This window comes from Diaphorina citri, unplaced genomic scaffold, assembly GCF_000475195.1.
Source record: "Diaphorina citri unplaced genomic scaffold, Diaci psyllid genome assembly version 1.1 scaffold384, whole genome shotgun sequence".
Taxonomy (NCBI): domain Eukaryota; kingdom Metazoa; phylum Arthropoda; class Insecta; order Hemiptera; family Psyllidae; genus Diaphorina; species Diaphorina citri.
In genome coordinates, this window is record NW_007377819.1 from 140,243 (window position 1) to 164,621 (window position 24,379).

The 24,379-nt window shown below is 41.5% G+C and overlaps 3 protein-coding genes across 3 annotated transcripts in view; 2 read left to right on the forward strand and 1 right to left on the reverse strand.

The window, feature by feature from the left end:
* The window catches only part of LOC103508292 (flotillin-2), a 24,323-nt gene extending 16,212 nt beyond the window's left edge, over nt 1-8,111 (reverse strand). Inside the window, exons 1-3 of the mRNA XM_008472835.3 lie at nt 7,943-8,111; nt 1,045-1,139; nt 165-366 (exon numbers count right to left, since the gene is read on the reverse strand). Coding sequence (XP_008471057.1) covers nt 165-366; nt 1,045-1,077 — 235 coding nt within the window. The 5' untranslated portion in view covers nt 1,078-1,139; nt 7,943-8,111. The remainder of the gene's footprint in view (nt 1-164; nt 367-1,044; nt 1,140-7,942) is intronic.
* Nucleotides 6,514-16,028, forward strand: LOC113467036 (glucose dehydrogenase [FAD, quinone]). The gene is made up of 7 exons (XM_026822930.1): nt 6,514-6,730; nt 8,782-8,952; nt 9,625-9,978; nt 10,734-10,940; nt 12,012-12,184; nt 14,229-14,332; nt 14,969-16,028. Exons 1-7 carry the CDS (start codon nt 6,535-6,537, stop codon nt 15,633-15,635), a joined length of 1,872 nt encoding a protein of 623 aa, XP_026678731.1. The 5' UTR covers nt 6,514-6,534; the 3' UTR covers nt 15,636-16,028.
* A 2,593-nt stretch (nt 16,029-18,621) lies between these two features.
* LOC103508293 (glucose dehydrogenase [FAD, quinone]-like) lies at nt 18,622-23,791 on the forward strand. The gene is made up of 8 exons (XM_026822923.1): nt 18,622-19,027; nt 19,431-19,686; nt 20,138-20,344; nt 20,720-20,976; nt 21,406-21,410; nt 21,963-22,245; nt 22,567-22,701; nt 23,187-23,791. The coding sequence occupies exons 1-8, from the start codon at nt 18,773-18,775 to the stop codon at nt 23,745-23,747; spliced, it is 1,959 nt and encodes a 652-aa protein (XP_026678724.1). The 5' UTR covers nt 18,622-18,772; the 3' UTR covers nt 23,748-23,791.
* The last annotated feature ends 588 nt before the right edge of the window (nt 23,792-24,379 follow it).

A 24,379-nucleotide genomic window follows, 5' to 3' on the forward strand; every position in this document is an offset into this window, starting at 1 on the left:
AACAATAAAACTTTGCAGAGAGGTTCTTTATAAAATGTAGATCAAAAGTCTCTTTGGGACGAGAAATGTACGGCTCGGTCGTTAATCAGGAATTTAGTTTTGAAAAAAGCTCAAAAATGTTCACTCTTCTCAGGACTTTAGTTTTCGGCTACAACTATTCTCACCTAGGATGGCTCTCAGATGTCCCTCCAGGGTATGCAATATGGTCTTCTGAATCTCCTCCTTGGATTTCCCCAGGAACTGTTCAGACGCGCTCTGTATGAGTTCTTCCGCCTTCATGATCTTCACTTGAGCCGTTCCTGTAACCGTTACTGGAACGCCCTGGAGCGTCTCCACATCCTCGCATATGGGTTTTAGTGTCATCACCTAGGGAGGGGGAATGGACTGGATAAGAAATGAGGTAAAATTGGACATAAAGATTGCTATTACCTGCCTCGGTGGTGTAGTGGTCAAGGCGTTCGCCTGGTAAACAGGAGGGCGTGGGTTCAATCCCAGTCGAGGTATGGAATTTTATCCTCAATATAATTTGAGAATTTAACCACAGTAATAGTAGTAGCCTACTGCCGGAGTAAAGGGACTTTTCAGTCCTATGCGAGCAGTATAAATAAGCACTATTATTATTATTTATTTTTAAAGAGTTTCGATAAAAAGCCTTACCTTACCCTTGAGGTCAATTTAATTTGCTCAACTCCATACACAAAAACTCACTCCGATGCTTAGGTGTAGGGGCAGACAGCCCTAAAGCATGGGTTAAGCTTCTACGAATCTGCCCTTAAGGCTCAAGGTCAATTTAATTTGAAGGAACTACATACCTACTATGTATTTATATTATTTACGTAGGTACACAAAAAGCCTCTGAGGCTTAGGTGTAGACTTGTAGAGGCAAACAGCCCTAATGTACCTACGGGTTATGTTTCTACGAATCTAGGCATCGAATTAAGCAGCATGGTAGCGCTCTGCCCCGCCAAGTCTATAAAGTTTGACAGCGTCTAAATGTTTAACAGGAAAAAAGTGGGGTTTCCATGGCAATCTATGATTACTTACTTCCAATGAGATCCTCTGGACATCTGTCACCATCCACCAGGCCCACGCCCATCCTCCTACCACTGTCAACTTCTTGGTGTGACCACAACATCCTCCTGAAACAACCAGAAGACAACATGGGTTAAGAGACTAGAATTTTATGATCCAAAATGTGTTTAGGAAATAACAGGTCTCTGAGGCTTAGGTGTAGGGGGTAGGGGCAAACAGCCTTAAAGGATGGGCTAAGCTTATAAGAATACGAATCTAGAATCTACATATTTCTGGTTTTGGGCCCAGCCCAAAAACTAACCAGAAAACCTTTTAGGTCCCAAGGACATGATTTTTTTTTTTTTTTTTTTTTTTTTTTTTTTTTTTTTTTTTTTTCAAGTTTAGTTTTCAGTTCACTAAACTTGTAATATTAGGTAGGTCTGGTAGGTAAGGTAGCTATTTTGTAATTAATGATACGAGTATACGAGTACCTTCTGACTTCTAATGTTAGTTCACGCGAAGTTCAATAACCTTTATGGTGGTCAGAGACCAATTCATGGGAAAAGTAAAAATAACCACACACACAAAGTCCCGGTTTTATTTTGTCTATTATTATTAGGGGCTCTTTTCAAAAGTCTCGAAATATCTATCGAGGTGTATTCAGAAACCTCTAGGCTTTCCTATGTATTTTGATACACAAGAAGTAGGTACTTAACTCAGGTTAAGAATGACATTATACGTATAATACATAGGTAGTTTAAGTATGACATTATGAACGTTATACGTAGATACATAACAGCACCTATACCTAATCAATGAAGATTATCTAATAGGTATCAAGTTCGGGCACTTTGGGCCCATGAAACTGAAGAAAGGCTCCCCACACACAGGTCGCAACAATTGCGTACCAACATAAAAGACTTTTTTTTTTTTATTCCTTGATCTAAAAATAAAAAATCTGGCTATTTCAGTCCTATTCGGGCAGGATAAAGAAGTTTTTTTTTTTTTTTTTTTAAAGGAGGTTTGATGGAAAGGCTGGTTTTCTCCTACCCTGTTCTTTTTGTTTCTTCATTTTCAAGACGATAAGACCTTAGCAGTTACAGTTCCTTCTATCAAACATCTAAAATTTAAATAAAAGTGAACAAAAAAATCTCATTCTATCAGCAGCGTTACAATTCACAAGCCGTGTTCGGAGGGCCTCAGGATTAAAGCCCCCCAATCAGTGAACCAAAGATGTACCGTCTATTCTACTAAGGTCTTATCGTCCCGAAAGCGAAGAGAGAAGGAAGACAGGATATGAAAAAGGCCAGAAGTTCCAAGAAAGAACCTTGTCTGTTTAGGATAAAATCCGAACCGGGAGAGAATCAGTAGAGTTACAATTTATCCACCGTGTTCGGAGGGCCTCAGTATTAAAGCCCCCCAATCAGTGAACCAAAGATGTACCGTTAGGTTCAAATACTACACAGAACCGTAAACCAGAAGGTTGAAGAAGACACCAATGTAGACTCAGTTGTAAGTTCCTCATCTAGTAAGAACGATCCCGAGATATAACGCGAGATTATAAAATTTGTGTATTTCTTCGATAATATCGGTAATTAACTTTCATTTGTTCGGGGAAAAAAAAGTTCGGTAGTGAAAATCAAGTTCGATCAATTTTAAAAATAAATGTTCTACTCAGAAAAAGCCGTAAACCAAGTAAAAATAACAAGTACCTATTTTAAGACCTCGTAGTTTGTAGGTTTGTACTTTATTGAGTGTCTAAAGTTCTTTTCTGTCTCCTAGAAGGTTCTATAGAAGCCCTCAAAATTAATTTCGATAAGTGTGTTAATTTCGATTAATTAAAGTAGGCATTTACACAAAAACTAGTATCACAGAAGACTTCAAAATGAACAAGAAAGCTATAAATAAGATTACAAGTGAAAGCTTACGAAACACTTGACGTAAGTTACTTGTCTGAAGGTACATTTGAATCTAGTGTTAAACACTAGACGAGAATTGCTGACAAAAACGAGCATTTGTGACGGTAGTTTATAAGGTAAGTTCTTTTTTATAGTTGTTTAGAGTGGTTTAACGTCACTCTGATCACTGTATAGTCTCGGCGACAAGTTACCCACCTCCTCACGTTAAGTTCATCCAGCCTAGCAGCACAGATTGACTAGTTACCCCTCCGGATGCCAACCACGCGCAACGTTGCTCAACTTCAGTGAACCATTGGGAACTGGTGCATTCAACGTGCTATCGCATCTCCAATGTCATCTAGGTAAATAAATGAGTAACCCAACTATCCCAAAACCGCCAAGAAAAAAACTTAGAGCCAGTACGCGGCCGAAAAAAAAAATCGGTAGTGAAAATCAAGTTTGATCAATATTAAAAATAAATGTTCTACTCAGAAAAAGCCGTAAACAAAGTAAAAAAACAAGTACTTAGGTATTTTAAGACCTCGTAGTTCGTACTTTATTGAATGTCAGTTCTTCTCTGTCTCCTAAAAGGTTCTATAGAAGCCCTCAAAATTAATTTCGATAAGTGTGTTTAAAGTAGGCATTTACACAAAAACTAGTATCACAGAAGACTTCAAAATGAACAAGAAAGCTGTAAATAAGATTACAAGTGAAAGCTTACGAAACACTTGACGTAAGTTACCTGTCTGAAGGTATACATTCGAATCTAGTGTTAAACACTAAACGAGAATTGCTGACAAAAACGAGCATTTGTGACGGTAGTTTATAAGGTAAGTTCTTTTTTATATAGTTGTTTAGAGTGGTTTAACGTCACTCTGATGACTGTATAGATTCGGCGACAAGTTACCCACCTCCTCACGTTAAGTTCATCCAGCCTAGTAGCACAGATTGACTAGTCACCCCTCCGGATACCAACCACGCGCAACGTTGCTCAACTTCTGTGAACCATTGGGAACTTGTGCATTCAACGTACTATCGCATCTCCAATATCATCTAGGTAAATGAGTAACCCAACTATCCCAAAACCGCCAAGAAAAAACTTAGAGCGAGAAGACATGAGAGTTACATAGGGAAAAGAGTTGAGAGAATGGAAGTGAGGGGGAGAAAAGGGCGAGGTAGGCTGAAGAAAAGGTGGAAAGATTGTGTGAATCAAGACCTGGGTGAGAAAAACTTATCAGGACATGACAAGAAACGCCGACCCTATTTTAATAGGAAAAGGCTGGGAGGAGGAGGAAGAAGAAGAAGAATTCTTATTCTTATGTGTAACTAAATGGCTAAAACCAGCCTCATTAGTGTCCACTGTCACACATTGACATCGGATTTGGAGATTAGGGGTTCAAAGCTAAGCCAAGTAGCCAAGTCATAAAATTTAGCAAAAGGTACCTATCAATGGGAAAGAACATTTATAACAAGAATTCATGCTTAACAGAATTAAAAATTCGAGAAAAACTTATCAGGACATGAGGGACACAATAGGGCTGCCTGGAAGATACTGACAAGAAACGCCGACCCTATTTTAATAGGAAAAGGCTAAGAGGAATAAGAAGAAGAAGAAGTCTTATGTGTAACTAAATGGCTAAAACCAGCCTCATTAGTGTCCACTGTCACACATTGACATCGGATTTGGAGATTAGGGGTTCACAGCTAAGCCAAGCCATAAAATTTAGCAAAAGGTACCTATTAATGGAAAAGAACATTTATAACAAGAATTCATGCAGCTAAGCCAAGCCATAAAATTTAGCAAAAGGTACCTATTAATGGAAAAGAACATTTATAACAAGAATTCATGCTTAACACAATTAAAAATTCTTGAACTACCTATCTGGTTAATGTATCTATTATTATCCCTTTGTTTGGGATGTAAATGTTCTATGGAACTTGGCCAAACGCACTACCAGGCACTCACAATAATAGGTGAAAATGCTCTATAATTATAAAGGGATTGGGCTAGATATTTCGGTTAAAACAATTCACTGTTCCCCACAGGTACTGTTAGGAATGGTGCCCGCTGTTCCACGTCAAAGGCATTCCTCCAACCAGTCAAGACCAGACCTAACCTTCACATCTCCCTACATTCCCATGTCACTAAGGTGTTAATTGACCCCAAAAATAGAAGGGCGATAAGACCTTAGCAGTTACAGTTCCCTCTATCAAACCTCTCAACAAAACTCTGGGACCTTCGAGTTAAAATCTGGAGCTTACTTTGTTCGGTCAACTAAACAAGAGTACCTATGTATGTACAAAGAATACATATAGATGCTAGTCATATTTATTCATAACGTACAGTGAAATAATATTTATCTATTTATGCACTATTTATATCCAGTGAAAGTGATGTTCACCTACAACGTTGTCTCGATTCAATGGAGAAATAGAGACGGACGGGTTTCTTCTATGCTAGTTGTGCGACAATTATGTTTACTTTCTATGTTTATACTGTGTTTCCGTACCTCACGAACAAATCAAATAAAAATAAAATGCGCTATTAATACAATGGGCTATTAATTTTTTTATTAGATTGTCTCAAAACCTCATTAAAAAAAAAAAACACACACACACATCTAAAGGTATCTAACTACCTACCTTATCATATTGTCATTGAAGATAGATACATAACAACCTAGGCCAAGTGTCTAGAATTCGAGAAAATTGGACTGTGAACCTATCTGTTTTTGACGAAAAAAAAGAGTCAATTGGTCCGGTCTCAAAAAAGAGTTACGTACTCTACAGAGGTATCTGAATGATGTTGAAGCAACAAAAAAAAAGTTTGATAGAGGGACCTGTAACTGCTAGGGTCTTATCGTCCCGGAATCGGAGAGAGAAGGAAGACAGGATAGGAGAAAGCTGGCCGTTCCGAGAACGAGCCTTATACCTTCAGGATAAAATCTGCTTCGGGCAAGAATCGAACCCGCGACCTAGCGCTTACAAGGCAGACGCGCTACTAACCAAGCTAACTAGGCTGGCAACGGAGATTAAATATAAAACCATGGTAATAACTTTCAACTTTCAGGTGTAATCCACAGGTCCGTAATATCCTGTGTAGTCAGACGTGACATGATAGCATGTCCGTAGAGTATGTCTCGGACACACTATGACGTGCTATGAGTCACGTAGTCACTCGATAACCCGGTTCCCATTTGACCTACTAGAGGTCTATTTGCTACACAAGTACTTAGAATATGACGAATCAGTCTCTCCAAGAAAGCATCACTATGAAATGGTGACACTGAAACAGGGCTGGGCTGTTAAGCTGGGCTGTTGGGGGCCTAAAAGTAAGTTGGTGAAACCCACCCTGAAGAGTGGTTTTCAATCAATCTAATCATTTTCGTTTTCTCTCCCACAGAGGGTGCCACCTTTGCTACACAAGTACTTAGAATATGACGAATCAGTCTCTCCAAGAAAGCATGACTATGAAATGGTGACACTGAAACCAGGGCTGGGCTGTTAAGCTAAGAGGCTGTTGGGGGCCTAAAAGTAAGTTGGTGAAACCCACCCTGAAGAATGGTTTTCAATCGACCTAATCATTTTCGTTTTCTCTCCCACAGAGGGTGCCACCGGTCGCCAAATGAGTGGCGTAGCGGAAACCATTCCGTCCCTGGCGGCCAGTGCCGTATCCAATGTGGCCTGGTTTGCACCCCTCCTAGCCGCCACTGTTGCCTTCTTCCAGTACGGAGTAAAGGATTCAGCCCCGGAGTCAATGAACAAGGCAGAGCCTCTTTATCCCGAGTATGATTTTATCGTGGTCGGAGCGGGGTCGGCGGGTAAGTTTCTTCCCCCAGCTATGATTGCTCATTAGTTAGTTAAGGATCGCGGTAGCGCTCCCTCCGCCAAGTCAAGAAAGTTTGACAGCGTCCATAATACATCCATAGATGGGTTTTACCCGCTGATTTATAAATCAATCAATAGATAGACCGATATACGGCCGTAATAAAGAGGTGAAAATGGCACAATTTTTTGGTCGTTCCGGGATAAAACTGACCAAGTATCTATGGAAGATTTTAGGTTTTAAAAATATTATTTTTAACTCAAAGAGCAGACATTTTTCCTCACAAGTAAGGGTTAAGGGGTTAAGGTAGTGTGGCGCTCACAACAACACTCAACACAAATATAATCTTACATAGAAAACGCAGGTTCTCGTTTCTCCATCACAATTTCCATCTCTGAAGTATAAATAACACTTCCAAATTCTTGGCCAGCACCTGAGAGCTATGTCTAACTGATGAGTTCAAATAAGTTTAGGGTGGATTTTACCAATATCTTTTCAGGGTAATTATGCAGAAGCCACAACAGTGGAAAAGAAAGCTTCTTTTTGTATTTAATCTAACCCTATAATAACACTAATCACTGCTCTAATTGTGAAAACACCTTTTTTTTAACCTAACCGTATAATAACACTGGTCACTGCTCATTTGTGCCAGTTCTTTTGGTAGCAATATTCCACAGACATGACTTCTGCACAAGTACCCTTTTCATCCTTTTGAAGGTCTGCTAAGCCAACAATCTGTTAAGTTCCATTTGATTTGTATAGACTTAACAGGGTTGTTAGGTGCTTAAAAGTAGGTTGGTCAAACCCACCCTTATAGGCTTTGAAATTTATGCAACCATATTGCATTTAAATGGTAGATATGTACACTTCCTGTACACTTCCTTAGGGTGGATTTCACCAATATCTTTTCAGCCCTTTGAAGGCCTGTTAAGCCAACAATCTATTAAGTTCCATTTGATTTGTATAGACTTAACAGGGTTGTTAGGTGCTTAAAAGTATGTTGGTCAAACCCACCCTTATAGGCTTTGAAATTTATGCAACCATATTGCATTTAAATGGTATCATGGTATGTACATTGTACACTTCCATTTCTTTGCATGTACCTAAGTTTTTCTATAGTATTTGGGGAAGGGGGACACACATTAAAAGAAAATCTAGAATCTTTTCTGCATGAGCATTGAGCAAGGTAGTTAGTAAAGTTACTTACCTAACTTTCTGTATTTGTAGTCCTCTTGGTTTTAATGATCAATTTATAGACCACAGTTTTAGGTAGGTACCTACCTAGGTACACAAACTAATTTGTTAAACTTTGTAAAATGAAAGCAAAATTTTACACAAAAAAACACCAAAACCACGTTTCCAAACCTTTCAAAAGTTCAAATTTGCAAAACGCAAAATCCATGACCCATGTCATCAGAAAATTTAAAATATGGCGCTACCGCGCTACCGCGCCACTGAGGCCGTGGTTATGAACAGGGCCATCGTAGGACATCGTCGGACTTTTTGCGTGTAAAGTTGGCGGGAAATTCGAATTTTTGAAGGTCACAACCTGCGTTTTCTATGTAAGATTATATTTGTGTTGAGTGTTGTTGTGAGCGCCACAGTAGGAAAGAAGGAAAGGCATCTTAATTTTGAAATGTCTGCTCCAGAACCAAATGACAACCTTCAAAAAGATCAGCCTGGTATTGCTCTAATGAGGGCGACAAACGCCGACCCCGTTGACGAGAAAAGGATCAGATTCGTATAGGCTTATCCCAACTTTAGGGCTGTTTGCCCCTACACCCCTCTGAGTGGGCTTTTTGTGTGCGAAACAAAGGGTTCAGAAGAAGAATAGGTAAATGTTGTGTTTACAATGTCAATCTTTCATGTCCCATTTTCGCCCGTTGACGCGAAAAGGATCAGATTCGTATAAGCTTAATCCAACTTTAGGGCTGTTTGCCCCTACACCCCTCTGAGTGTGTGCGCGAAACAAAGGGTTCAGAAGAAGAATAGGTACTATTTTAAATGTTGTGTTTACAATGTCAATCTTTCATGTCCCATTTTCAGGCGCTGTCGTCGCCAATCGTCTGTCGGAGATCGAAAACTGGAAGATCCTTCTATTGGAGGCTGGGGGAGATGAAACTGACATTTCGGATGTGCCGGTCCTGGCCGCTTATCTGCAACTGAGCGGCCTGGATTGGAGTTATAAAACGGAACCCTCCTCCACTTCTTGCCTAGGTGAGTCAACTCTTCATCCTTCATTGATAAATCAGCTTAACTCCATACACAAAAAGTGCAATCTGAGGCTAGATATGTGTAGGGGCTAGATCGCCATAAAGGATCTAGGTATTCTAGGTTAAGTTCATTAATAAATGGTGCCCGGGACCAAGGTCTATGATTCTGTTGATTGAGGTAACTTGAGGATTTTACGTTTCGATCCGTTTACCTTTCCGGAAGCGACTCTTGATTAGAATCAAATTAAAAAAAATTGTTTTGCAATATCTCCGCTAGATGTTTGTTGAGTTTCCACAATTTTCACCCCCACTCCTGACTCAGGGTCTGGTTGATGGGACGAGTGTTTATTTATTTATATTATACACACCTTGGTCTCACCCTCTTTATGGTGTTCACAAACGACATTCATAAAATTCTCTCTGTTTGATTTTGATTCAGAGTCAAGCCAATTTTTTTCAGCGTTGAGAAATGTGACAAACATTCATGATATTTCTTTACGTCAAAAGATCTAATCAGGTCGCAGTGACATGGGGCGTTTATTATACATAACTGATGGCTCTACATTACATTACATTGAAATGGAGGTCTTTTCTGATGAAATTCCTGTGTGCGGAGTCCAGTGTATAGGACTATTGCACCCTAACTCTACTTATACCAATGCTAATTTTTCCGCAGCTATGGAGCACAACCGCTGCAACTGGCCGCGCGGCAAGGTGGTGGGCGGCTCAAGTGTTCTCAACTACATGCTGTACGTGCGAGGCAACCGCAACGACTACAATCACTGGGAGTCCCTCGGCAACCCCGGCTGGGGGGCGGCCGAAGCGCTCTACTACTTCAAAAAGTCCGAAGACAACCGGAACCAATATTTGGCGGAGACGCCCTATCATAACAGTGGCGGATATTTGACCGTGCAGGAAGCACCGTGGCATACGCCGCTGGCGGAGGCGTTCGTCAGGGGAGGGGAGGAGCTGGGATATGAGAATCGGGACATCAATGGGGAATATCAGACCGGGTTTATGGTGGCTCAAGGTAAGAAGAAATTCGATTTTTTTTTTCTTTTTAATTTTAAGATGAGTGTTCTACCGCCATTTTTATTTCGTAGCAATGAAACAACTGCTACATTAGACGCATGTGGTCTATGTCGTAGCATGCCCATCCCGTAGTATGCCTCTCATCAGATGGGCGAGAAGAGACACAATTCTTATTCTTATTTGTAAATAGGAGAAGACATGAGAGTTACATAGGGAAAAGAGTTGAGAGAATGGAAGTGAGGGGGAGAAAAGGGCGAGGTAGGCTGAAGAAAAGGTGGAAAGATTGTGTGAATCAAGACCTGGGTGAGAAAAACTTATCAGGACATGACAAGAAACGCCGACCCTATTTTAATAGGAAAAGGCTGGGAGGAGGAGGAAGAAGAAGAAGAATTCTTATTCTTATGTGTAACTAAATGGCTAAAACCAGCCTCATTAGTGTCCACTGTCACACATTGACATCGGATTTGGAGATTAGGGGTTCACAGCTAAGCCAAGCCATAAAATTTAGCAAAAGGTACCTATTAATGGAAAAGAACATTTATAACAAGAATTCATGCTTAACAGAATTAAAAATTCTTGAACTACCTATCTGGTTAATGTACCTATTATTATCCCTTTGTTTGGGATGTAAATGTTCTATGGAACTTGGCCAAACGCACTACCAGGCACTCACATAATAGGTGAAAATGCTCTATTAGTACCAAGGGATTGGGCTAGGTATTTCGGTTAAAACAATTTCACTGTTCCCCACAGGTACCGTTAGGAATGGTGCCCGCTGTTCCACGTCAAAGGCGTTCCTCCAACCAGTCAAGACCAGACCTAACCTTCACATCTCCCTACATTCCCATGTCACTAAGGTGTTAATTGACCCCAAAAATAGAATGGCAATTGGAGTGGAGTTTGTTAAGAATCACCAACGTCATGTGATCCGAGCTAGGAAGGAGGTGATTCTATCAGGAGGTAAAAAAAAAAAGAAAAAATCTCAATTTTAAAATTATTTAGAAAGCCAGAAACCCCCACAATACTACCTACAGAGTCATTTTTAGATAACAGTTCCAATCAGGGTTGTATTTAAGGGGGAGGGGGGGGAGGGCAAGGTGTTGTAGGTTATTGGGATGGGTGACCATTGCCCATGTTGCTGGCTTTTCCAGACCCCACTCAGGCTGGGTGTGGTTAAGGTGAAGAGGAACTTGAGGGGGGGGGGGTGGAGACAGAGATGTACCAAGGAGAGGAATTTTTGCAGTCTGGCCTTCAGTAAAGGAGAAAAATAAAGCTTGAGAGGTAGCCCAAAATAACAGCCCTATGAACAGCTGGGCAGCTTAATTAGACTTAGGTACTTTGTATTGTAGGACACTCATTGGCATTGCTGAGCTTTCATCCCAAAAGAGGTTAAATAGTAACAGCCATAGCAGACAATGAAAGTTACACAGAACTCAAGATGGAAGAACACACAAAGACCAAAGGTTACTAGTTACCAAATGGAGGGTAAAACCAAAACTCTCATCGCTAAAAACCTTGAAAACTGCTCACCCCTAAAAGCTGCTAACTTTCCTATTCAATGACTGAAATTTTTCAACTGAATCTTTCTTCTCAGGAGCTGTCAACTCCCCGCAAATCCTAATGTTATCTGGTATCGGACCTAAAGACCATCTCACTGACATGGGTTAAACAGAAAAAAAATACAAAAAAAAAGTTTAAAAAGATAGGTAGGATACGAAAAACAAAAAAACCCGCGAGTCAAGTAGGTAGTGTAGTGTAGGTAGTAACGTACTAGTATACGAATGTATAGCGTACAGGGGCATGAGAATGCATGCCTTTGTTCCGGGTAAAAATCGGGAAATCCGTATTTTTTCACCATTTTGCTAGTTTGTTCCGTATATGCCGAAAAAAAAGTTGGCAACCCTACCTAGCGCTTACAAGGCAGACGCACTACCAAGACTAAGCTAACTAGGCTGGCACTAAAAACCTTGAAACTGCTAACTTTCCCATTCAATGACTGAAATTTTTTGATTACTGAATCTTTCTTCTCAGGAGCTGTCAACTCCCCACAAATCCTAATGTTATCTGGTATCGGACCTAAAGACCATCTCACTGACATGGGTATCAAAACCATCCAGGATCTTAAAGTGGGATATAACCTGCAGGACCATGTGGGACTCGGAGGGTTCACGTTCCTTATAAATCAACCCATCTCTCTTGTACAGGTAGGTGAAAACGGTAAATGGGCTTAGGGTGGATTTCACCAATATCTTTTCAGCCCTTTGAAGGCCTGTTAAGCCAACAATCTATTAAGTTCCATTTGATTTGTATAGACTTAACAGGGTTGTTAGGTGCTTAAAAGTATGTTGGTCAAACCCACCCTTATAGGCTTTGAAATTTATGCAACCATATTGCATTTAAATGGTATCATGGTATGTACATTGTACACTTCCATTTCTTTGCATGTACCTAAGTTTTTCTATAGTATTTGGGGAAGGGGGACACACATTAAAAGAAAATCTAGAATCTTTTCTGCATGAGCATTGAGCAAGGTAGTTAGTAAAGTTACTTACCTAACTTTCTGTATTTGTAGTCCTCTTGGTTTTAATGATCAATTTATAGACCACAGTTTTAGGTAGGTACCTACCTAGGTACACAAACTAATTTGTTAAACTTTGTAAAATGAAAGCAAAATTTTACACAAAAAAACACCAAAACCACGTTTCCAAACCTTTCAAAAGTTCAAATTTGCAAAACGCAAAATCCATGACCCATGTCATCAGAAAATTTAAAATATGGCGCTACCGCGCTACCGCGCCACTGAGGCCGTGGTTATGAACAGGGCCATCGTAGGACATCGTCGGACTTTTTGCGTGTAAAGTTGGCGGGAAATTCGAATTTTTGATTTTTTTTCCGCAACTTGTACAATCTGAATTCATTTTTTACTTTTTATCTTTAGTTTGCACGTTTATATTATACTTTTCATTTATATTAGCTAATAAAAACAAGCAAATTACAAAGCAAACAAAAATAAATATAAAATGAATTTTAAAAATTGCCGCCGGAACAGTTATCTCACGTCGTCCGAGCTCATCTCAGCCCTGTTCAGGCCGTGGTTATGAACAGGGCCATCGTAGGACAACGTCGGACTTTTTGCGTGTAAAGTTGGCGGGAAATTAGAATTTTTGATTTTTTTTCCGCAACTTGTACAATCTGAATTCATTTTTTACTTTTTATCTTTAGTTTGCACGTTTATATTATACTTTTCATTTATATTAGCTATTAAAAACAAGCAAATTACAAAGCAAACAAAAATAAATATAAAATGAATTTTAAAAATTGCCGCCGGAACAGTTATCTCACGTCGTCCGAGCTCATCTCAGCCCTGAGGCCGTGGTTATGAACAGGGCCATCGTAGGACAACGTCGGACTTTTTGCGTGTAAAGTTGGCGGGAAATTAGAATTTTTGATTTTTTTTCCGCAACTTGTACAATCTGAATTCATTTTTTACTTTTTATCTTTAGTTTGCACGTTTATATTATACTTTTCATTTATATTAGCTACTAGCTGAATTCCGTCGCTTCGCTCCGGAATCCCGCTAGTTTATCCCGAGGCATGGCCAAACTTGTGGAAAAGGCATGGCCGAACTTGTAGTTATCAAACTAAAAACATAAACGAAACTCAGCCAAATTTTCCATAGTCAAATCCGTTTTGTGCAATGGTTTTGTAGTCCCTCTGTCCCTACTAGGTATTTTATTTTGCTTCTATAACGTACCTACTCTGGTAAATTTATTCATGAAGGTAGGCAGTGGATACAACATTTATGTTTTTCGTACAGTAATAAAATAAATAGGATACCTCAATAAACGAGCTGAATTTATTAGCTTTAACTCTTAGGAGTCTTATGCCAGCCACTCACTATCAGGTAGACCTGACAGGTACACCTGATCAGGTCTACCTGATAGCGAGTCGCTAGCCTCACTTCAATTACAATTTGCTATCTAGAGTCTAGACGGTCAAATCCTTTTCTTTAACATGCGAACCAAGTGAAACGAGAAGGAGATAGACCTACGAGAAAACTCACACACATTTCCTTTCTATTTCCCAGGACCGTCTCGAGAGTGTCCAAAGCGTTCTCAACTACGCCATGATGGGTAACGGCCCGCTCACCGTCATGGGTGGGGTAGAAGGTCTCGCCTTCGTCAACACCAAGTATGCCAGAGATAGACCTACGAGAAAACTCACACACATTTCCTTTCTATTTCCCAGGACCGTCTCGAGAGTGTCCAAAGTGTTCTCAACTACGCCATGATGGGTAACGGCCCGCTCACCGTCATGGGTGGGGTAGAAGGTCTCGCCTTCGTCAACACCAAGTATGCCAGGTAATTTTAAACAGATCCTAATGAGCTCCCCACCATTCAACATTTTTTATTGTTGTTATTATTAATATATGACTGAGTACCACCTAAAATGTATCCGCGTACCACCAGTGGTACGCGTACCACCGGTTGAGAACCTCTGATCTAGAGTCTAGACGGTCAAATCCTTTTCTTTAACATGCGAACCAAGTGAAACGAGGAGATAGACCTACGGGAAAACTCACACACATTTCCTTTCTATTTCCCAGGACCGTCTCGAGAGTGTCCAAAGTGTTCTCAACTACGCCATGATGGGTAACGGCAGTATCAGTACACAAATTAGCATTTTGACACACACAGATACACATGACAGCTACGCTACTATAAGCTATGTCTTTGTCTTTATTTGTGTTTGCCATCAGTTGACAAACAAGTGGAGTGAGAGAAGGAGGAGAAGAAGGAGGAGGAGGAAGAGGAGGAGGAGGAGGAGGAGGAAGAAGAAGAAGAAGAAAAGGAAAAGTTGGAGGGGGTAGCAGTACCTACTGGAGTAGAAAGATGAATATGGAATTCTATAAACTGTAGTTTTTACAGGAACACTTTAGGTGCATCCTCTGCAAGTTTGAGAGCTAAGGCCTAAGGTCAGTACAAAAAGTATGCCAACGAAACCGAAGACTGGCCCGACATCGAACTTCATTTCATCTCCGGATCAACGTCTAGTGACGGCGGAAACCAAATCCGCAAGGCGCATGGTCTTCGGGAAGACTTTTACGATGAGGTGTACGGACCTATTAATAACAAGGACGTGTGGAGTGCTATCCCTATGCTCCTAAGGCCGCGGAGTCGTGGGAGGATCAAACTACGAAGCCGCAACCCTCTGGACTACCCACGCATCCAGCCGGAGTACTTCTCAGATCATCACGACATGTTGACGCTGATAGAAGGCGTCAAGATCATTCTGGAGCTGAGCAAGACAAGGTCGTTCCGGCAATACGAGAGCAGATTCCACAATATCCCATTCCCTAACTGCACACACATCCCTATGTACACGGACGCTTACTACGAGTGTATGATACGTCACTACAGTGTGACGATATATCATCCGGTCGGTACGTGCAAGATGGGACCCGAGACTGACTCGGAAGCCGTCGTGGATCCTCGGCTCCGCGTACACGGGATCGGCAATCTTCGGGTGATAGACGCGAGTATTATGCCGACCATTGTGAGCGGGAATACGAACGCGCCCGTGATTATGATCGGGGAGAAGGGATCGGATATGATCAAACAGGATTGGAGGAAGTATATCTACAGGTATAGATAGCGGTATGGGAAATAAAGATATACCAGGTTGTGGAATTGACTTGGTCCCCTGTTTATGTACATACTGTAAATAGTTTGTAAATGAGTAATACCTATTACTTACGTAGGTAAACGTACAAGTAGTAAATGTAGTAACTTATAATTACCTACAATTCTACGTAGGTATTTCGAGAGCACATGTACCTACCTGTCAACAAAATATGAAGATACTATCTAGGTATAGGTAAGTTAGTAAGTCAGCAATAAACAAGTGGGGTATCTTCCATCAACTAACACATAGGTATTTGTTACCTACGGTTAGCAATACACAATACATAACTTTGTAGGTACTTGTAGCATTAGCATTCAGCACAGTAACTATAGAGTTCAAGTTCCAATTGATCACAAGATACACGGATGTCCTAAATTGAGAAATAAAGACATACCAGGTTGTGGAATTGACTTGGTCCCCTGTTTATGTACATACTGTAAATAGTTTGTGAATGAGTAATACCTACTACTTACGTAGGTAAACGTACAAGTAGTAAATGTAGTAACTTATAATTACCTACAATTCTACGTAGGTACTTCGAGAGCACATGTACCTACCTGTCAACAAAATATGAAGATACTATCTAGGTAGGTAAGTTAGTAAGTCAGCAACAAACAAGTGGGGTATCTTCCATCAACTAACACATAGGTATTTGTTACCTACGGTTAGCAATACCTAACTATGTAGGTACTTGTAGCATTAGCATTCAGCACAGTAACTATAGAGTTCAAGTTCCAATTGATCACAAGATACACGGATGTCCTAAATTGTTTACATTTCAGGAACCATCCCAAGACTGTTGTTTACAAGAATGTCCATTGTCTGAATGTAAACAAACCAATTAATAGTAGATTCCACACATTGCTTCTGGTCTAGGTTGGGGTGTAATCCTTGATTTCGCTGGTAGTAATCGGTTCCAATGGTACCTAACTAATTTGTTTCTCATCTCTTGGGTGATTATTTAAATAAAGATACCCCTTTCATTTACTTCTTCGAACGTAATTCCTTTTAAACTCATTCATTTAAGTTAAATGGTTAGATAATATTCTGTGAATAAAAAGTAAATTATTCCCATTATTCTGTGAATAAAAAGTAAATTTATTAAAAATTGATCAAGTGTATTTTTGTTTATTTGATTTTGTGTCCAATTTTCCACCTTGTTTAAGTTAGATCGAGAGTCTTCTGCCAACATTAACCGAATTGAAGGTGTTGAATTGTTTAAATTGGAAGAATCAAGTTTATTAATCCTGGAAAGATCCAACATCCTGTTTGATGGACTTGTGTTAACAGCTTCTGTGTTGAAAAACACCAAATACGAGTAGAATATTCAAAATAAATCTTAACCAAAAGAAGGTGTTTCTTTTGAAAGTGAAAGAAAATCACTGCTCATAGCCCAAAATTTCTAACAATTATAGTAGATTCCACACATTGCTTCTGGTCTAGGTTGGGGTGTAATCCTTGATTTCGCTAGTAGTAATCGGTTCCAATGGTACCTAACTAATTTGTTTCTCATCTCTCGGGTGATCCTCGAGATTATTTAGATAAAGATACCCCTATTATTTACTTCTTCGAACATAATTCCTTTTAAACTCATTTATTTAAGTTAAATGGTTAGATAATATTCTGTGAATAAAAAGTAAATTATTCCCATTATTCTGTGAATAAAAAGTAAATTTATTAAAAGGTAGAGTAGCACTGAAGCATTTCCAACATTTGATTGACCAAAGCCCAAATTCGGACAGTCGTCAGGCTGACTTGGGAGATAGAATTTCTGCTCGTAGAATGGAGTGTACGACCTCAAGCAAATTGGCATACTGTAAACTATCGGAAAAAGACTTTCCCAAAGGAAATTTCCTTTGGTGTCCACCCAATTTTCTCACGAGCTTTCTACAACCCCTTGAAAACTTTGTACATTTTCACAAGTTATATAGAAGCACAAATTAATGATCAGAGGTCTGCCACATCAAACCACCTTCACATCCGGCAAATGATACTAAATGAACTTGAAGTTTCAAAGTTTTGCCTTTCTCTCTCTCGAAAATTTTACCCATTTTCACCAAAGTTTTTCCCATCAAATTTTCTCTCCTTTCCTCTTCCTTTCTTCCTTCCTTCGTTCCTTCTCTGTCACTTCCTCTCTTCCTCCTTTCTCTGAATATTGGGTATACCTACACGTCTATTGCCTTGAGGCCGTGGTTATGAACAGGGCCATCGTAGGCCATCGTCGGCCTTTTTGCGTGTAAAGTTGGCGGGAAATTCGAATTTTTGATTTTTTTTCGCAACTTGTACAATCTGAATTCATTTTTTACTTTTTATCTTTAGTTTGCACGTTTATATTATACTTTTCATTTAAATTAGATATTACAAACAAGCGAATTACAAAGCAAACAAAAATAAATATAAAATGAATTTTAAAAATTGCCGCCGGGACAGCTATCTCACGTCGTCCGAGCTCATCTCAGCCCTGTTCATAAACACACCCTGAATTTTTTTATTGGACAATTTGAAATTTCGCGCGGATTTTTCATTTGATAACCCTCCAAATTTTTGGAGGATCGTGTGAAACGGGCGTTTTAAAAGCCACGAAAGAAAAGCTTGTTTCCCAAATTTCCAAAAGTACTTCAAACACCTTAGCACTTGACTTGAGGCCGTGGTTATGAACAGGGCCATCGTAGGCCATCGTCGGCCTTTTTGCGTGTAAAGTTGGCGGGAAATTCGAATTTTTGATTTTTTTTCCGCAACTTGTACAATCTGAATTCATTTTTACTTTTTATCTTTAGTTTGCACGTTTATATTATACTTTTCATTTATATTAGCTATTAAAAACAAGCAAATTACAAAGCAAACGTGGGATATAACCTGCAGGACCATGTGGGACTCGGAGGGTTCACGTTCCTTATAAATCAACCCATCTCTCTTGTACAGGTTCTAACAATTTACGAAATCTACAGTGTCCAGACGTGCAGATTCGTATAAGCTTAACCCCTCTTTTAGGGCTGTCTAGCCCCTACTGTCCCCTACACCTAAGCCTCATAGTGGACTTTACACCTAAACCTTTGCAGACGCGCAGAACTTTTAAATAGCAAAAGTGAGTGTCGTATCCTCGAATTATGTCGTCATCAGTGGCCGCGATGAGTTCGTTCTCGACGGCCCGTATCGCCATGTCCTACGGCCCTAGCATCGGGTTCATCCTTCTCTTCCGCTACATGATCAGCCAGTATCGGCCGGACGTGGAGGATCTGGAGCACCTCATCCCGGATGTGCCTCTGGAGGAGATGTATCCCGAGTATGACTTTGTGGTGGTGGGGGGCGGCTCGGCCGGCGCCGTTGTGGCGCGACGGCTGAGCGAGCAGAAAAATTGGAAGGTGAGCCGCCATAGTTGCTAGTTTGATTTTAAATTTATTAATTTTAGACAGTGGCGATACGGTAACAAACTCGAAATGTTGCGTCTGGTTGTATCCGGATGGGTGAGGTTAATGTGAGGAGGCGGGTAGCTACAGTATGGGTTTCACCAACCTTCTTTTCAACCCCTAACAGCCTATTAGCTTAAGAGCCCTGAAGTGCGGCACCTATTGTTGATTTATCCGCATTAGGCCCTGTAAGGTTCTGTTAAGCCTATACAAATCAAATGGAAACATGTGTTGAAAAAATATTGGTGAAACAGATGTTGAAAAAATATTGGTGAAACAGACCACTAGTCCTAGAGGGACTCCAACGTTAGGTGTGCTCAAGAACCTTTGTTTTTCTTTCTCCAAAATCTCCTCTCAGGTTCTCCTTCTCGAGGCTGGCGGAGAAGAGAGCCCTCTATCGGACATCCCGTGCACTTACCCCGCCCTTCAGACGTCGCCCCTCGACTGGCAATACAAGACGGAGCCCAATGACCGCGCCTGTCTGGGCCTGAACGGGCGCCGGTCGAATTGGCCGCGGGGGAAGGTGATAGGCGGCTCGAGTGTTCTGAACGCCATGCTGTACGTGCGGGGCAATAGACGGGACTACGATGCGTGGGAGGCGGCCGGGAATGAAGGTGAGAGTGGAGAAGGTGGACCGGGAAATAACACAGAATCTATTATTTTTTATAGGCTTTAATGGCAGGATTCTCACCTAGTGAGCTCTTCCACCCAACCGGTATTACTATAGTTTTCACTCCCAAAAACGGTTTTACTTCTTGACTTGGGATCTCGAGTCATGCAACCTCAACTCGGGACTACAAACTAGAGATTTTCTCCATATTTGGCAAGGCTTCGGTCTAAAACCTTCAACGTCAAGGGGGACGGGACGGTCGGTCTAGATTAGTCTAGAAACATCACAGTCAGCTGATTTGAAGTTCAGTTCCACAGAAAGGTGACTTTTGCTCCGATTTAGTTTTTCGGCATAGACTTCGGGACAGATATGAAGGTACCTTTTATCCCGATCAGCCTTATTGGCATTTTAGCATAGAAAGGAAAAAGATACCTATTTGTTATCCCTTCCTCCAGGTTGGAGCTATCGCGACACGCTTCCCTATTTCATCAAGTCGGAATCAGTCAACATCAGCTCTCTCGTGGACTCCCCGTATCACGGAACCCAGGGGCCCCTCTCTGTAGAGGAGTTCCGGTACTACTCACCTGTGACGGAGGCCTTTGTAGAGAGCGCGGGGGAGTTGGGGTATGAAGTGGGCGACATCAACGGGGAAAGACAGACAGGTAAGAAGTGTAAGGACTAAGGAGGTTCTGATGAGGACCGTTTATGACTAGCCCCCCGGTTTGGCCACTAAAACTGCCAGTTTCTGTGTTAGCTCACCTTTCCGCATCAAACCTACAGGTCGAAAATTTTGTACCTTATGAGGTGAGATTTACATCGCTAGCTCCCAGACGAGTAGGTATCTAGAATGCTCCAAATTATAAGTTAATACCCAATACTTTTAGGATATTACTTCATTTAGGAGCTAACACGGCCCTGGTCCTTCATCAATTATAATAGGTGGCTGGTCCAAGTGATTTTTTAAGAGGTTTTGAGCGTTTTTGGATCTTGGAAAAAATCTCATCTCCTAATTTTCCCCAAAACTCGCTTCCTTTCAGGTTTCACCAGAGCCCACGGAACGCTCAAGAACGGCCTCCGCTGTTCAACGGCCAAGGCCTACCTACGGCCCATTATCGCCCGGCCTAACCTCCACGTTAGTCTTCATTCCCATGCATACAGGGTTCACTTTGAACCAGGACCTGACGGGCAGATGAGGGCTACCGGTGTTGTGGTGAAGAAGGGGCGCAAGGACCCTGTATTAGTCAGAGCGAGAAGGGAGGTCATTTTGAGTGCAGGAGCTATAGGATCTCCTCAGGTATAAACAGGGTGCTGTGGTTGAGAGACTCTTGGTCTTGAAGTTGCAAGTTCGAATCTTGGCTTAGATCGGTCATTCACTATCAGGTAGACCTGACATACGCCTGATTGGGTCCGCCTGTCAGGTCTACCTGATACCTAATGAGCACACACACTATCAGGTAGACCTGACAGGTACGCCTGTCAGATCTACCTGATAGTGTACGGGAGTTCGAATCTTGGCTTAGATAGGTCATTCATTATCAGGTAGACCTGACATACGCCTGATTGGGTCCGTTTGTCAGGTCTACCTGATACCTAATGAGCACACACACTATCAGGTAGACCTGACAGGTACGCCTGTCAGATCTACCTGATAGTGTACGGTCTTAAGGATGTAATTAGCAAAAAAAAAATGTACCTACAGGATTACAAGTAGCATCTATTTCAGGAGTGGTAAAGGCGTTCGCCTGCTGGCGTTCCATTAATTTACTTCTGTGTCAACAAATCTCTCTTTTATTCGTGAATCGTTACCAAGTAAGCATGTGAATAGTTAAACCCATGTGATTTTTCACGCCGAATCGAATGGTGCTACTTCTAGAACTGTCCGACTTACGATTGAGAAGTTGCGGGTTCGACACTCCCCTGTGTATTCTTTCTTTTAGTACGTATTCGCAAATGTAATAGAAAGTCGTGTGATGTTCACACCAGATTTTTTCGACTTGTAAAAGCCAATCCTTTCACAAGCAAAGTCCCTGTGAAAGGCTATTCTTAGCTTGCCTTTAAACTAACCTCTTAGTTGTCCTCACGCTCAAGAAGAGAGATTGAACGCACCTCGAAGTAGGTATACATATTTACAGATCTTCTACAACTACCTGAACATGGCTACTTGCTTTGTGGCGTATAATATCTCTAGTAGCGCTATTAAACTTTCTTCACTTGGCGGGGTGGAACACTACCGCGTTCCTTAATACCGTGTTAAATATTGGGCCTCTTTCCGGTTTCCAGGCACAACACAGACGGGCCAGAGTGGCCGGACATCCAGCTGTTCTTCGCGTCGGCCGCGGATAACGATGACGGAGGCCTGTTCAACAAACGCAACAATGGCCTCAAGGACGACTACTACGCGGGGGTATTTGAGCCCATCCTGTACCGAGACTCGATCACCCTGGCCCCTCTATTGCTGAGGCCGAGGAGCCGGGGCCGTATCAAGTTGAGAACCGCTGACCCTTTGGATCACCCGATGATTAGGCCGAACTATTTGTATGATGAGAAGGATTTGAAAACCCTGGTGAGTGGTGAGGTTTTTTTTTCAAGAGGTTTGATAGAGGGAACTGTAACCGCTAAGGTCTTATCGTCTCGGAATCGGAGAGAGAAGACAGGATAGGAGAAAGCTGGCCGTTCCGAGAAGGAACATTATCCGTTCAAGATAAAATCCGCCCCGGGCGGGAATCGAACGCGCGACCTAGCGCTTACAAGGCAGACGCGCTACCAACCAAGCTAACTAGGCTGGCTACAAGGATCTTTGTAGTAACAAAGGTTTCATGGAGATGTCTGATCACGCTCTTGCTTTCAAGCATACCAATATTATCAGATATACTTTTGTTGACAGGTGGAGGGGGCTAAAATTGGCTACGCCATCACACGGACTAAGGCCATGAAAAGATTCAATCCTGTCCTTCACAATGTGACCATACCGGGATGCGAACACACGACTCCCCTTTCCGACGCTTACTGGGAATGTCAGGTAAGCTAAATACCTCTTAATGTAAATTTGTAGAGATATACTTTGTTTATCCATAATATCCTTGAAACACTCGTACTCAACTATTCACTCTCTATGTATAATTTTAAGTGATGTTAGAAAGCCAAAGGTAGGATGGTTTCTGACGGTCGGTGAAAGATTGGGTGATTTGTAAATCCATCCTAGGCAGTCGTGTGACAAGCTATCCGTCTCACATTAACCTCACCCAGACTGAGTAGGGCCCGGAAAAACGATCAGCACGCGATTGCCATATTGTCACCCATCAGAATGCTAAATACGCGCAACGTTGCTTAACTTCAGTACACTTTCCAAGTCCGTGAGATAGGCATGACAGCTATCTTACAGTGTTGGAAGGATTGAGGTTTAAACCCTTTGGACGCCCAGAAATAATATCTGGGCTCCTTCAGTGATATATTGGAATTGGAATTCGTGCTGAATAAACTCAAATTTCATTTTGCCCTCCCCAGGTTCGTCACTACACAATGACCATCTACCATCCGGTGGGTACGTGCAAGATGGGCCCCGACTCCGACCCTGGGGCCGTGGTTGACCCCAGACTCCGAGTGAGGGGCGTAGCCGGTCTACGAGTCATAGACGCTTCCATCATGCCCACCATCGTGAGTGGGAACACCAACGCCCCAACCATCATGATTGCGGAGAAGGCCTGCGATCTCATCAAGGAAGACTGGGGTGTCATGGAAGGACGTGAACGATCGAGAGGACAACCGACAACGAACGAAGGGAACGAAAGATCACGAGAACAACCGAGAACTAGCGAAGGGAACGAAAGATCACGAGAACAACCGAGAACGAACAAAGAGAATGGAAGATCACGTGATCGACAAGCAGACACAGAAAGTGAGACGCAACCAAACAAAGTGCCGAAAGCACTCAGCAAACTATTCGCCAAAAGATTACCCGAGCAGAAGACACCCAAGAAAGGTTTGGAGGGAACAACCAAATACAAACTGAGCGATATGTTCCGAAAGAAATTGTACTGGGGAAAGAGTCACGAGGGGAAACAGTAGAAACAGCAAAAGAGAAAACAATGATCGAAAGTTTCTAAATCAGGATGGTCGAACGAAATTCAGTAAGCATTGCAGTGGTGGTGGTGGTGGTGGTAACTCCAATGCCTCTTAATTTTTTTACAATATCCGGGCCTGGTAGGTACAAATCTCTTCAAACCTCCAGTAGATGGTAATATTAAAATGAAACAAGCGGAGTCAGAAGACGAGACGAAACCGTACGGAAAGCCGAAGGCATTGAGCAAACCATTCTCCAAAGGAGTACCCAAGTCGAAGACAATAAAGAAGGGTTCTGAGGGAACAACCAAGTACAAACTGAGCGATATGTTCCGAAAGAAATTGTACTGGGGAAAACGGGCGCCAAAATTCAGAAGACAAAACGACGAAGATGGTCTCACGAGGGGAAACAGTAGAAACAGCAAAAGAGAAAACAATGATCGAAAGTTTCTAAATCAGGATGGTCGAACGAAATTCAGTAAGCAAACTAATGGAGAAGGAAATGACCAAACGAAATTATCTCAAAAGGACATTCAGCACTCAAGCGATTTGTCATCAGGTCTAACATACTCTCCTAATAAGAGAAGTAATGTAGATCCATTAGATACAAAAATTTCTAGTGAATCCAGTGATACTCA

Excerpts from the sequence above, each read along its gene's own strand:
- LOC103508293 (XM_026822923.1), top strand. The coding sequence starts at position 18,773 with ATGTCGTCATCAGTGGCCGCGATGAGTTCGTTCTCGACGGCCCGTATC. Across the intron at positions 20,345-20,719 it reads CAACGGGGAAAGACAGACAG|GTTTCACCAGAGCCCACGGA; the intron begins GTAAGAAGTGTA and ends GCTTCCTTTCAG. Across the intron at positions 22,702-23,186 it reads ACGCTTACTGGGAATGTCAG|GTTCGTCACTACACAATGAC; the intron begins GTAAGCTAAATA and ends TGCCCTCCCCAG.
- LOC113467036 (XM_026822930.1), top strand. The coding sequence starts at position 6,535 with ATGAGTGGCGTAGCGGAAACCATTCCGTCCCTGGCGGCCAGTGCCGTA. Across the intron at positions 9,979-10,733 it reads CGGGTTTATGGTGGCTCAAG|GTACCGTTAGGAATGGTGCC; the intron begins GTAAGAAGAAAT and ends TGTTCCCCACAG. Across the intron at positions 14,333-14,968 it reads CTCGCCTTCGTCAACACCAA|GTATGCCAACGAAACCGAAG; the intron begins GTATGCCAGGTA and ends TCAGTACAAAAA.